At 40.9% G+C, this 14,074-nt stretch overlaps 1 protein-coding gene and 1 long non-coding RNA gene across 2 annotated transcripts in view; one reads left to right on the top strand and one right to left on the bottom strand.

Moving 5' to 3' along the window:
• The window catches only part of LOC108888527 (uncharacterized), a 53,539-nt gene that overhangs the window by 29,677 nt on the left and 9,788 nt on the right, over window positions 1–14,074 (bottom strand). The gene's annotated exons all lie outside the window — the stretch shown is intronic.
• Window positions 10,049–13,935, top strand: LOC108888522 (shaker-related potassium channel tsha2-like). The gene is made up of 2 exons (XM_018684534.2): window positions 10,049–12,032; window positions 13,412–13,935. Exon 1 carries the CDS (start codon window positions 10,572–10,574, stop codon window positions 12,006–12,008), a length of 1,437 nt encoding a protein of 478 aa, XP_018540050.1. The 5' UTR covers window positions 10,049–10,571; the 3' UTR covers window positions 12,009–12,032; window positions 13,412–13,935.

Here is a 14,074-nt window from a genome sequence, read left to right as displayed (position 1 = left end):
GTACCTGGCTGAGGCAAGAGGGAGAGCGTGAGAAAAAGAAAGAGAAGAGAGGGAAAGGTAGATTTAACCAGCTAACTAGCTAAAGTTTGATTAATATTAACTATTGATACTCACTCTTGGAAAAATCTGAAGTCCCATAAAGTTTTTATTATCCATTTCTGTCTCTACCAGCTCTCTGTGCACCTGTCATTCGCCTATCATTTGGGGTGCAGGTGTGTGTGATTATCAAAATAAATATATCAGCAGAAGCTGCTTTAAAGAAATATTTCATGTCAGAACTAAGATACAGACTTACGTTCAATTGTTTTTAAGCATAAATGGTAAAAAAGTCATGAATGTGACAGTAAATGGAGAACTAAATAATTGTTAGCTGCAGCTTTATTTACCACAAATCCAAGACAGGTCTCTGATGTGGTAGGTTACAGGGCTGTAATTTTCCAGCCCTATCAGATCACAGTTCATTTATTTTGAACTTTGCTCTCTCTGCTACGTGCCTTGCCCTCATTGCCTGTGATCCTGTCAGGCCCATCATGAGGGATTTCCTGTTTCTCATAGAAAATCAATCAGAGGCAGGGATTTTATTACATATAAACATTTCCTGAAACTCAACTAAAAGTCTGATAACATATGGTGAGCTTTTATTCTGTTAAACTCAACTGATCAGTTGATATCAAAGCTATAATCTTGGTGTTTCTTTGGTGATGTACACCTCTACCATTATCTGAATGCTGCTACCACTTCCTTTTAACATAGCCACTGCTACTGAGTTGATGTGTGATTTCTGTGTCATTGCATCAATTATAACTACAGAAATAAAACAGCTGTTTTCATCCTATCAATACTGTGCATAGGCTCTTGTTCTGATTCATGTGGAGGGAATTTTAAGGTGGTAGCAGGGTCATTTTCTGTCACCTCTGTGGTATAACATCAAACTATCAGATACAAAATATTTTGTTCTCTGGGCCTGCACACCCACAAAGTTTGTGAAGTCAGCATGTTTCCCAGGAGAGTTTCATTAAGTTGATACTATGTCAGTGTTTGCCAGGAATCCCTTTGAGTCAGGAAACTGAGTAAAGCACACAATTAAACAATTTCTGTAATGGTTGGAGGGCCTATTTCCAGAACATCTACACTGGACCTGCTGCCAGAATGTAATTCAATTACCCCTGTCACTTAAAACTCCCTGGCCTGGTCACTATGCATCTACTACATGAAGTGGCCTTTCCAGACAGATCTAAATTTATTTAGATGACAGCCACCACACTTTGATATTACATTAGATAAGCTAGAGTGTGCAATCGAGTATGTTCCAAGAATCGATCAGATTAAGCTTGATTAATCGAAGCAGATTAATTAATAATGAAAATATTCCTATGTTGCATCCCTATTATTGGTCAGAATAGTCTGAGTTTTTCAACTGCACATCAGAATGAGGAAAAAATGTGATCTAAGTGACTTTGACTGTGGTATGATTGTTGGTGCCAGATGGGCTACTTTGAGAAAGAATAAGCGACAGTTCTACAGACGGAAACATCTTGTTGATGAGAAAGGTCAGAGGAGAGTGACAAGTCTTTTTGGAGCTGACAGAAAGGCTACGGTAACTCAAGATAACCACTCTTTACAACTGTGGTGAGTAGAAAATCTCAGGAAACACAACACGTCAAACCTTGAGGTGAATGGGCTACAACAGCAGAGTACCACGTCTGGTTCCACTCTTGTCAGCCAAGAACAGAAATCTGAGGCTGCAGTGGACACAGATTCACTGAAACTGGACAGTAGGAGACTGGAAAAACATAGCCTGGTCTGATAAACCTGGATTTCTGCTAAGGCATGCAGATGGTAGGGTCAGAATTTGGCATTAACAACATGAATCCATGGACCCAGTCTGCCTTGTGTCAACAGTCAAGGCTGCTGGTAGTGGAGTAATGGTAAGAGGAGTGTTTTCTTGGCACATTTTGGGCCCCAATCAATCATAGTTTGAATGCCACAGCCTATCTGAGTATTGTTGCTGACCATGTGCATCCCTTTCTACTGTACTTCCAGTATGATAATGCACAATGTCACAAAGCAAAAATTGTCTCAAAGTGGTTTTGACAATGAGATCAGTGCACTGCAATAGCCTGCCAGTCACTAAATCTTAAGTCCAATAAAACACCTTTGGGATATAGAAGGACTGGAGATTCACAGCATGAATGCACAGCTAAAAAATCTGCAGGAATTATGTACAAACATGTCAACGTAGACCAGAATCTCAAGGGAAAGTTTCCAACATTTTGTTGAATGCATGCCATGAGAAGCAGAGACTGTTTTAAGAGTAAAGGGACACCTAACCTATTCTACAGTATTCCTAATTAAATGCATGTATCAAAGACATTACTGACACACCCCTCATTTTTCTATGGAATCAAATAATCCACACTAAATATTTGTAACAAAGCTGGTAACTTCACAGCACCTTGTAAAGGTTCAAACAAAGGTTAAAACAAAATAAAAAAAGGCCTTTACTCAGACTATAACATAACAAACACATACAAACAAACAATGAATCTCATTTGACAAATTACAAGCAACATAATCACATCAGTAGCTGCACAGTCACGTTATGATCAGTCAAACCAGGTATTATGCAATCAGGAAGTAGAGGGAGAGAGTCAGCGGGAGTGTTTGTCTCACCCACCAGTACCTGAAGACCACCGTCCCAATCATGGAGGTCGACGTGTGCACAAACCACGTTACGTTTTCCCACCAGACTTCAGGTCCTCACTCACCAACGACTTCACAGACACTGTCCAGTTCTCTCCTGTTCGCCCACCTCGTCCTCTTTTCGCAGGATCACTTGGAAAGCAGCTAATCCTTCTTTCTTTTCTCAATCACTCGCTCTCTGCAGCAGAATCCTAAAAGCTGAGAGCCTTAAGCTAACGGTTAGCAACGTTCGCCTTTCGAAAACACGGATGGAAAAGTAGCTAACTCTTACTAATGTTTCCATTGAATTACGCTGCTAAATAGCTTTCAGTTTTTTCATTGACGTAAAACCACAGCACCGTAGCTTTTCTTGACACCCCCCCGGAAGAAACAACCGAATAGTTTTTCAGAGACAATAAGTTAATCAGCCTCACCTGGTTGCCGAGTTGAAACGACAATGTTAAATGCCCAGTGTTGCCAGGTTTGACTGGCAAAAAGCAGGACAGTGTAATTTAATGTTTTCCACCACAGTTTTGATTATATTATATAATACGTTAAAAGTAATCACTTATCTGATGTAAACTTTTTCAAGGAACAGGAGTTATAGCCCAATGGTGTTGGTTCAGCAAGTTATATTGTGCTGTTGGCTACAACTTTTTTGTTAGCCCTTTTGTTGACATTCATGTTCATATTTTTGGAAAGTGAAGTATACCAAAATCGCTATCAGCAGTCCCTGCTTGCACTAAACTCATGGATGTACATGCAGCTATCAGTGGATTAATGTCATACTGAACTAAACTTGACATGATGATTCTCAAGCAAGTTCTGCAGTCTGAAGGAGCATCTTTCTTTGCAATGGACATCAGAGATAATGGCATCCTTGGTTAAGGTAAGTCAAGCTGCTCACATCCTATTGTATCAGTATTAACAATTTAATAATGTCAGATGAAATAATATATAATTTACAGGGAACATATTACTGCCAAAGAGATACCTTTACTTTGACACTTTTGCTGATATAGTAATGGAGTTTTTATACTTTGTTGCACTTGTATTTTACTCAAGTAAAGGATCACCAATGACTATTGCCACTTTATCAGAGCTGTGTTTCAAATGTCTGCTCTGGAGTGGTCAAATATTGCTTAACAAAATGTAAACTTTTTTGCTTAGTAAATAAGTCACCTGGGTTTTTTTTTCCTAAAGACATTACATGACAGTCCTGCTAACCTCTTACTGTATGGTAACATACAGTAATTTGTGACTGTATAATTAATACAACAATAATAACTACCACTGTATCCATACTAACCTATCTATATATTCCCTTTACACGCAAGTGTTTTGTTTTAACTGCTGTAACAAATTACTCTGTTGCAGCAACATTCATTTACAAAGGTACGTGAAGCCAATATACAGTATAGGCTAACTAAATTTTGTGAATTCCTGAGAGACCACATTCTTGACACACTCCGCAAGTTAAGCAATGCACATAGCTGACAGAAAATAGTTGTGGCTACACACTGTAAGATCAGAGGGTTCTTGCCATGAGCTAATCATTCCATGTGCCATATAGGCAAGTGTTGAAGGAGCGTTGCCTGTTTATTTATAGGAGTCTCTAAGGTTCCACAGCAGAGGGCTGCTCTTTGAGTTGGATTCAATTACAGCTCTGGTGAAAGCTGAAAATACAGCATCTATACGGACACAAACATGAGTATAAATTCTTAATATGAATCTATAGGCCTAGTTTATTGGGCTGTATTTACAGTGGTTGAAGCATGCAATCTCTCCTGAGAAATATTGGTTGCATATGAAATATTGAACACATTACGGCTCCATTTTCATACAAACCTCTTATTTCTGTATGTAGGGGACTTATGGAAGATAACTGTTGCATTAAAATAGGTTGTGAATTGAGAAAAGTAATGTATGAGTACATAACAACTATGATGGTAACAGCATTCACCCTGATTAGTTCAACTCAGCATGTGCTGTCATCATCTCAAAACCAGTTAACCAGCAGCTGCATGAGGAATCCACAAATTCTCTGTGCTCAAAAACAGTCATGTTAAAATTGAAGTTAGTTACACAACTGACACACAACCAAATGAATAAGTCCCCAACAGTAGCAGCAGTTGAGAATAAATAAACAGAAATTAATTCAGAAAACAGGAAGTGAAATCGGCCTCCATGCTTTGAATTGGCCTTGTTTGTCAACACGAGGAAGTAATGAAAGATTTATTAACGAGCAGGCATGAGTTTAAGGATTTCAAGGAAGCTATGGATTGAGAAATGCTATCACACACATGGCAACAACTTGCAGTCCAGATGGTCAGCACGGGCCTCGGCCTGACCTAATATCACGGTTCAACAGTCTGTTTACGTTGTAGAGCTCACTGTAACATGTAAAGACATGGCAGGTGAGGTGCAAAAAAGGAAAATGTTGGAGTTAACACAGAGTAAACTGAGCTTAAGAACAAGTGAGGCCTTGTGCGTGCCAGTGTAAACATGGCTCTTCCTGTAAAGAAAATAATCAGAAAAAGGAAAACCTGTACTTACTTCAAATGATTCTTGAAATTATTTTTACAGGGAAAATGTTGTTTGATGATTTGGCTGTAGAGTCTTCAACAGCTTGCCAAGAATAGAAACCAGTCAGGAGGTAAAGCATAGAAATCTATCTGCAGAATAAGAGCTACTGTGTGTGACAATGAAAACATTAGTGTCAGCAGAAAATGTAATAATTAACCTCTCTGAGCCTCTATGACTGAACTTGTGTGAGAGACATTTAAAAAACCATCACCAGGTGGCTTCGGTCTCAGTTGTTTTTTGGCACAGATGGGCTGCTGGACAGGCTTTTTTCAATCCAACAAGGCCAGTAATCCAATTCACGCATTGTTAATGTGACCATCAGCAGAGTTGGGAATAATGACATCATGATTTAGTGTTAACATTGGGTGGTGTAGGAGTAATATAAACAACTTATGACCAAGCATATAACTTATTTGTGTGCAGGACTGTGTGTTTTTGACTGTAGCTCTGATCAGTATCTCAGAGTCAAGTGCTGAACCACAGCAGCATGAGGGCGTGGGAACTAGCAATTTTTTGAATAATTGATTAATCTCTTGATTATTTTGTCATTCATTAATTGATTGATTGATTAGACTATATAAAAAGCAAAAGTGAAGCAGGGACCTTGAACCTTCTTGCTGTGAGATGACAGTGCTAACCACTGCACCACTGTGTCATATCAAAATGAATGAAATTGAATAATAATTCCTGCTCTAGTAGGGATACTATAGATATATCAAACCCTGTGTATTGCTAATGTTGTGTGGAAGTACTCTGGTTGAGGCTCAGCACTTTGAGAGTGAAGACAGCTCACACACATAAACTGGTACTGATAGAAGTCAACAGGAACTCAGTCAGCCGGAAGGTGGCTGTGCAACCAAATCCCGAGACAGTAGAGTCTGAGAGTAGAATCATATAAACATGAAATTACCAATAAAAATTCAACTTTGAGGCCTCTGAAGTCATCCGTGATTAATAACCCATGTGTGGTTCTTCTGTGAACTGATCTCCCCTGCAGTTGCCCCTCGCCTGGACTTTGGACGATACTGTCTACTAAAAAAGGGAAAGGCTTGATCAAGGAGTGAAATGATAATCCGAAGTAGGCGTGGGACAGGAGGTAATTCCAAGGAAACCTGCCCTCCGGATCTGAGGTGTCCAGTTTCATATCTTGCTGCATGCCTTGTTACCTATCAGCAAAAACATGAACATCAACTTCAGATGACAGCAGGCTAAAATTGGTGGCTATCAAAACCCAGGAACTGGCAAGGAGCATGGCTGGAGTATCTGCTTTCAGGAGTGGAAGCCCTGGGTTCAGACACCTCAGGGTGAGGAGACCATGCAGAGCGGGTAATGGGGACGGCATAAACACAGCTTAGACTCTATTAGGCAAAAACTTTCACACTATTAATTAGTTGCAGCTGCACACGCTCCTCACATCTCAGCCATATACACTGGCTGATGAGTGAAGACTAAAAGGTACACTGTGATCTATACAAAGTTCACTCCACAGCATAAGAAGCTTACAAGATTTTGTCACTGTTTTATAGACTCAAGGTAGCCACTGTCACATTCCTATATAGGGGCAACAAAAGTGTAGATCTTATGGTGCTGGTAATTTGTAGGCCAAAAGACATCTAGGTGTCTAGAAGAGCTGCACCCTGACTAGGCTGGTATAAAGGCCAGTGTTAGCTTATTGCAGATATAGTCAACTATAAACTGAAGTAAGGAAATGCCACAAAAATACAGCACTGACAATATCCCACCCTGGTTCATATTGTATCAAGGGTTTTAGAAAAAACAAATGTAAGAACTCTTTTTAAAATGTATTTGTTTATGATATACATTTATAGGCAAAATTAATTTAAACTGAAATAGATTTTTTTAATGGTCAAATATCATTATCAGTACTGGTCAGGCTGTTGTGTCTAGGTAGAAACTGGTGGTTCAAAGGTAATGTTTTTTAGGTTACATAAAATCATTGTTTCAACAGCATTTTTATTACCTGCTACACATTAAAACAAAACAAGCAATAAACAGCATAAACAAGGACTTGTTGGTAGGATTAATCAAGAGAATAATCTGCAGATTAATTATGAAAATAATCATTAGTTGCAGGTCTAATATAGTACATTTTCCAGACAATCAGGTAGGACACTAGCCAGACAGAAATGTCTGTTTTTTGCTAATCCATCAAAACACAATCACATTGATTTACATATCATGTAAATATTGGCATTAATCAGTAATTAATAAACCCAGATTTAAGTGATATTTAAGTGTTAGCTACCACAAATATTGTCATCTCATGATAAATAAAATCATATTGTGAAAACTATTAACACCAAATCACTGCTTCTGAGGTCATTTGGTAGAATGTTATTTGAATGAGTTATTGGTGATTGTTGATGAAAATCTTGAGTGTGCAGACTTAATGTAAAGCGGGTTGAATCAGAGGCCTCCCAGATATAGCTTTACCTCTATAGACTCATTCCAGTGTCTGAGTCGCTGTCATCACTAGAGCATACGTCAAGACTGGGTCAAATGCCCCCTATTTCATTTCGGCCAGAGTAGTTGGCACTAGAATGATATGATCTGAAGGAGTTGTTGACTAGCGTGGCTGACCTTCTAAAAACTCCTCTTTCAATTTATAACACACACACACACACACACACACACACACACAAACAAACATGATATGCACATGCGTCCATTCACCAATCGTACTAATAGCAATGCCGGATACACACTTACAGAAATACACACACACTTTGTAAATACTTGGCCTGGGGTTTCAGGAGGAGGTGGAAGCCAAGGGGGAGTCACTGACACAAGTTGGTTGTGTGATTACCTCACGTCTGTAATGGGTTAGGAAGGAAACTCATCCTGTCTATATTTAGACAAAGACAAGCTTCAGAGGATGGAGTGCAGTTAATCGAAATGCTAATAAACATTGGCTTCTTTTAAAGAATTAATTATTGTGTTTCAGAATATCAAAGCATTGTGATTGTGATTAATTATTAGGACAATTTTCATAGTATAATTATTTTATTTATACCATGACTATATATTGTTCAGTCAACTCATGCAGTCATAATGGATCTTTTTCATTATGTAATTTGTGACTATTAGAAATTGTTTGTTTTTCCTGATACTTGTATTTATTGTCATATTATCACAATTATTAAATCATGATGATATTAATGTCGATGTGAATATCACTGATTTTTCTGAAATATTTTTTTTTTCCTGAAGAATGATGAGAAAGCAGACATTTTCCCTGCTGTGAGTGAATCCACAGTATCTTGTTACCATGGGGGTCTCCTGCATTCACAGGTCGGGCCATTAATAACGATGGGAGGATCCTCGCTGTCAGCATTCATGCACCCTGCAGGCTTTATGGCATGTGTCTCCCAGCCTACGTCTCATTACATGCAGTCACTGTTAAGCATGCACATACATGCATATCTGTCTACATCCAGATACAGTACCTTCAAAGAAATGTACGGATGGTGTAGACATGCACATGGCAACAGAGCAGACAGTAAATATTGCTATATGGCTATTAAATAATCAAACAAGAGAATATGACAAGGGTGTAAACACCACCACTGAATTTTGAACATCTTGACTGTTTCCGAATTCATGTTAAATTCTCTTTTTTTTTTTTGCTTTGACCCATTTAAAAGAGTCACTTGTCCATTCCTCAGCTTGTTTGTTATTGTTTGTTTCCTTGGATACGGTCAAGGCCTGACACCTTGACTTGACCCAGACAGTCATTTGGTGAATGCTATATGCTAACACATTAGCAGCAGGCGGCACCGTGTCCCCACTCTGGCATTTGACTCTGAAATCCAACCCTTTGTTCAATAATGGAAAGGCCAAAAAAAAGTGCTTCTCTGGGAAACTGTGCTTGTTAACCTGACTGCAAAAAAAGATAGAAAAGTTTGTGATGGAATGTTATACCCGCCAAAGACTGCCCGCATCTACGTAATAATGCAAACCATCCAGGTTGGTTTTAGTAACACTGATTACCACCCCTGTGCTATTATTGTTGCACTCTTCCGTCTACAACTGCCATGACTGACATAACTGATACAGCTTTATGAAGGCAATGAAAGCGGAAAAAACTGAGCTATAAATAGACCACAATGCTGCAGTGCACTTATAACCCAACACTGTACACCTGGGCCACAAACTTTTTATCATTCAATCTTGAAGAGTAGAAGAAAAATTAAACTCTAATGCGGCAGAAAGTAGACCTTGAACTGCAGAATCTGAAGAGGAACTAATAAGATTGGAAGTACTTGCAGCTGGTTTTTTTCCCACCTACAGTGACCCCAAGGCCAGGTCACTTGTCTTATGGGGGTCCCCATGTTCCAAGTTGTACAATTGAGCCCTTTAAGTGCAATGAACGGTGAATGTTATTTTGGCTGAGTCTTCCTGAAGACGCTATCCTCTCTGGCTACTCAAGTGTCAGTCACGCCAGCAGTTTCCACTGGCTGGGTCCAGGAGGGCCCCTGGTTACATGGGACTCTGTGCTCCATAAGCATTCAAGTTATTTCATCTTATTTATTTCAAGACACATTTAATATGTGGCTGCAGGAAGGAGAAACACCAGTACACTTAACAAGCTAGATCTATTTATCACGTTCACTTGTACTGTTTCTTAAACTGTGGGCTGTGACCCAAAGTAGACACAGCCTGGATCCTGGAGGTTCCCCTTGTGACAAGAATAGCCCCATGATTTCATGAATGAGGGACCTGCAGGGTGAGAGACTCTATTTCTGAGTAGACTCTGGATCTGACAACCTTGCTCTGAACAAAACAAGACTGAGGACTTTGAAATTGGATATTTTTTTTAAAAAAGCATTAACTTGCAATTCAACAGATTACATTTTTAAGGCTATGTATTTACTTGGAAATCACTGCACTGCTACAGTGAAGTGAGCGAGTGTAAGAGAGACAGCAGCAGCAGCAAGTGTCATCTGGTCTTCCAACTTGGGGAGGGCTTTGGAGTTTAAAATGGTGTGAATATGATAGCCATCTCTAACCATCGGTATATGCAAGTGGAGATCTGTCTGCACCATTGAAAGTTGACAGTTCAGAGGCACTAATCTGACAAAAAGACGGTGTAAATCAACAACAGCACAACGATTTTGGATATCAACAAGTAAAAACTGTTGGGACTCGGAGCAAAAAAGGGACTTTGCCTGAATCTCGGGCGGCTGCATGAGAAAGAGGGTTGGGAGGTCGCACGGGCAAGAAGGCAAGAAGAAGGCACCAAGGAGGTGAGTGACGGATTTACCCTCCGAGGGGTAAAAAAGATGACTGTGGTGTCCCAGGAGAACCACGATGAGACTGTGGTCGTTACTCCTTTGTTGCAAGACGCTGTTGACTTGGAACCAGCGGACCAGGAGTGTAGCGAGAGGGTGGTCATCAACATCTCCGGTCTGCGCTTTGAGACGCAGTTAAAGACCCTCTCCCGCTTCCCCACCACGCTCCTGGGAGACCCGCGTAAAAGGATGCGTTTCTTTGACCCGCTAAGAAATGAATACTTTTTTGACAGGAACAGGCCGAGCTTTGATGCCATTCTGTATTATTACCAGTCGGGCGGGAGGCTGCGGAGGCCAGTGAGTGTGCCTGTGGATATTTTCCTGGAAGAAATAAAGTTTTATGAACTCGAGGAAGAGGCCATAGAGCTTTTCCGAGACGATGAGGGCTTGGCGAGGGAAGAGGAGCGCCCGCTGCCCACCAATGAGTTTCAACGCCAGTTATGGCTCCTGTTCGAGTATCCAGAGAGTTCAGGACCTGCGCGGATAATCGCCATTGTGTCAGTTATGGTCATTTTGATATCCATTGTTATATTCTGCTTGGAGACATTACCCGAGTTTAGAGAAGTCTCTGCAGGGCTGGACAACAACGTCAATGGAAGCGCTCACGGCAAAGCGCCCAGCCCATTCACAGACCCGTTTTTCATGGTGGAGACACTTTGCATTGTGTGGTTCTCTTTTGAATTCACCATGAGGTTTCTCTCGTGTCCCAGCAAAGCAGCTTTCTTTAAAAATCTAATGAACCTGATCGATGTTGTGGCCATAGCTCCGTATTTCATCACCCTGGGCCTTGATCTCGCAGAACATCAGGGCAGCAGCCAGCAGGCTGCGTCTCTGGCCATACTAAGGGTCATCCGTCTGGTCCGTGTTTTCAGGATTTTTAAACTCTCCAGGCACTCCAAGGGTCTCCAGATTCTCGGCCAAACGCTTCACGCAAGCCTCAGGGAGCTGGGACTGCTCATATTCTTCCTGCTAATCGGGGTGGTTTTATTCTCCAGTTCGGTTTATTTTGCAGAAGCAGAAGACCCCGAGTCTGGATTTTCAAGTATACCTGATGCGTTTTGGTGGGCTGTGGTGACAATGACCACAGTTGGTTATGGAGACATGTGTCCCTCCACCATTGGGGGGAAATTCGTTGGATCTCTGTGTGCCATCGCCGGAGTACTCACCATAGCTTTACCGGTCCCTGTTATAGTGTCAAATTTCAATTATTTCTACCACAGAGAGAACGAGGAGGAGGATAATGTTCAGTACGTTCACGTGACCTGCGGGCAGCAGCAACAACCCTCCCTAGGTGAATGTGATTCAAACAAAAGTAACCAGTCGCTCGCCAAAACGGAGTCCTTTCAGGAAAGCGACGACCGGGAAACTTGGACATATCCAAACATAAACCCACTGGAGGAATACACGGGGAAACTGACAGATGTATAAAGACGATGTGCTTTCCCCCCCCTGGTGAGTTGTCTTCTAGTGGATGTACAGTTTAGGCTTCTCCATGTAGGATGCTGCAGGTGTTTTACGCACGCTGCCTATAGTGGTTCCTGAACGTAGAGCCTCGGATATTCATATTAAAAATGAGGAATGGATCAATTTCACTTCAACTTAATTCACCAGATGAGAAAATCATTCCTCTCACTACTACAACTTATCATATTTTGTCATACTGGGGTTACAGCAACAAACAATAAGCTGTGGACTAAAGCAACAAACAAGCAACAAACAATAAGCTGTGGACTAAAGCGTTATACTCGTGAAACCTCAAATACAAACAATAAAAACGCCCGGAATAGATTCAATGTAGCAGTAAAATCAGCAATACAAACAGTCCACTGGTGACAGTTTGCAGGTGGTTTTCCTTTGTTGGCAGAGCACACCACGCATTTGTCCTCTATTGTTGAGAAAAATCGCCTCCCTTCTCCTGCTTTATCACAAAGGCTCGGATAAAGTAAGAAAGAGAGCTCAGCCATGCGTCAAAGCGCCAATTACGCACAAGGCCACCAACATTCCGCACTGGAGCGCACGGCGAACCAGCGACACAGACACATAAACCATGAAAATAAACTTTTGTCGTTTAAGTCTGAGTTTATATAAGGCCATATGCCTGCGTGTGTCGGGGGGAGGTGGCTGCTGCTACAGCCATGAGCAGCCTGGTGCTTGTTTACCTCTCGTGCGTAAACACCAGAAGCTTTTGCTCTTACGCATCATGCAGTCCCGACACACAGCTGGACATCATGTAAACCTACTTTGCAAAGGGGTTTGAGGCGGGTTAGTCTCTGTTAGGCCGCTGCTCCCAGTTCTTATAGCAAGCCTCGTATAGTGGCTTGTGTCGATTTACAGATTGTTGCCATAACCGAAACTCTAACATTTAGGACGCTATGTTCAGCTGTTTTTCATAATAACGAGATCAGAAACCCACAATTATATGATACACATCCCGTAATCACAGGACAGTTTATCCTATAAAACCAACAAGTCTCACGATTCTAATAGTGCTATGTCATAATTATGAGAGAAAACACCTCTGAGCTTGTAATGAGCTGGCAGTGGCCAAAATAAGTGAGCTGGGAGCGCCACTCTGTGGATGATAAACATCCCTGCAGACAACTCCTCCGCTCAGGAACTACAGAGAGCAAAATTAACACTTTAGCTCGAGTATCTCTGCACTGTTGCAGCTGGCCTTGGCTGATTTAAGCTTAAGCCCCCGAGACCATTGCTCTTTGACTCAGTATGTATCCGGATGCTTGTGATGGTGAACTAAGCTCACCAGATGCCTGCCTGCTTCCTCTCACCTCCTAATGTTAACATAGTGGGTTTTGTTTTCTGCTTACTTGCAGGAGGCAGATGATTAAAGTGAAGCTCGTTGTTCCCCTCAGAGTCGCAACAAAATACACGTGTGGCATTCTCTTCTCCAGAGTACTGGATCATTTTCTCACGGATTATTCTTGCATTGCCAGTGATGTAGCCTACAGAGACCTCACGGTGGAAACGCTTGGGAAAAGGCTCAGTCTGCCGTAATGGACACTTTGTGTATCATCAGTAGAGAAAAACAACATTCTTTTGTGTAGGCTTTATAAATGACCACGCTTTCTTTGTATAAAAAGCCTTGTGTATATACAGAGTTTTTGTAAATCTGACTTTCCCCTTTTCTTGTGCAGCTTATGATGCAAAGTTAGACTCGCAACTTACAAACATGCAGATTGCATTGCAGCTCGCTGTAAACAACATAGCCAAACGCATTATACTGCAACGTCTGCATGACATGAATTCATTGTGAAATTTTAAATGTAATAAAATATTTATTTTTCTAATTTAAACATGTATGTGAACTTAACTTAATCCTTTTTATAAATAAATTATGAATCAGAAAACGTAAAACGCTGGTTATTTTTTTTATTTTGGGAATACAGGTCAGATTCAGAGGCAAACAGCAAGTCATTTGTGTAAGAATTTCAAATCCATGCCCCCTAATTAGTTCAGTACACTGTATCTCTGTTGGT

Source organism: Lates calcarifer, linkage group LG10, assembly GCF_001640805.2.
Source record: "Lates calcarifer isolate ASB-BC8 linkage group LG10, TLL_Latcal_v3, whole genome shotgun sequence".
NCBI lineage: Eukaryota > Metazoa > Chordata > Actinopteri > Centropomidae > Lates > Lates calcarifer.
Note: the sequence above shows the minus strand (reverse complement) of the source record. Positions and strands in the feature narration are given on the sequence as shown.

Excerpts from the sequence above, each read along its gene's own strand:
- LOC108888522 (XM_018684534.2), top strand. The coding sequence starts at position 10,572 with ATGACTGTGGTGTCCCAGGAGAACCACGATGAGACTGTGGTCGTTACT.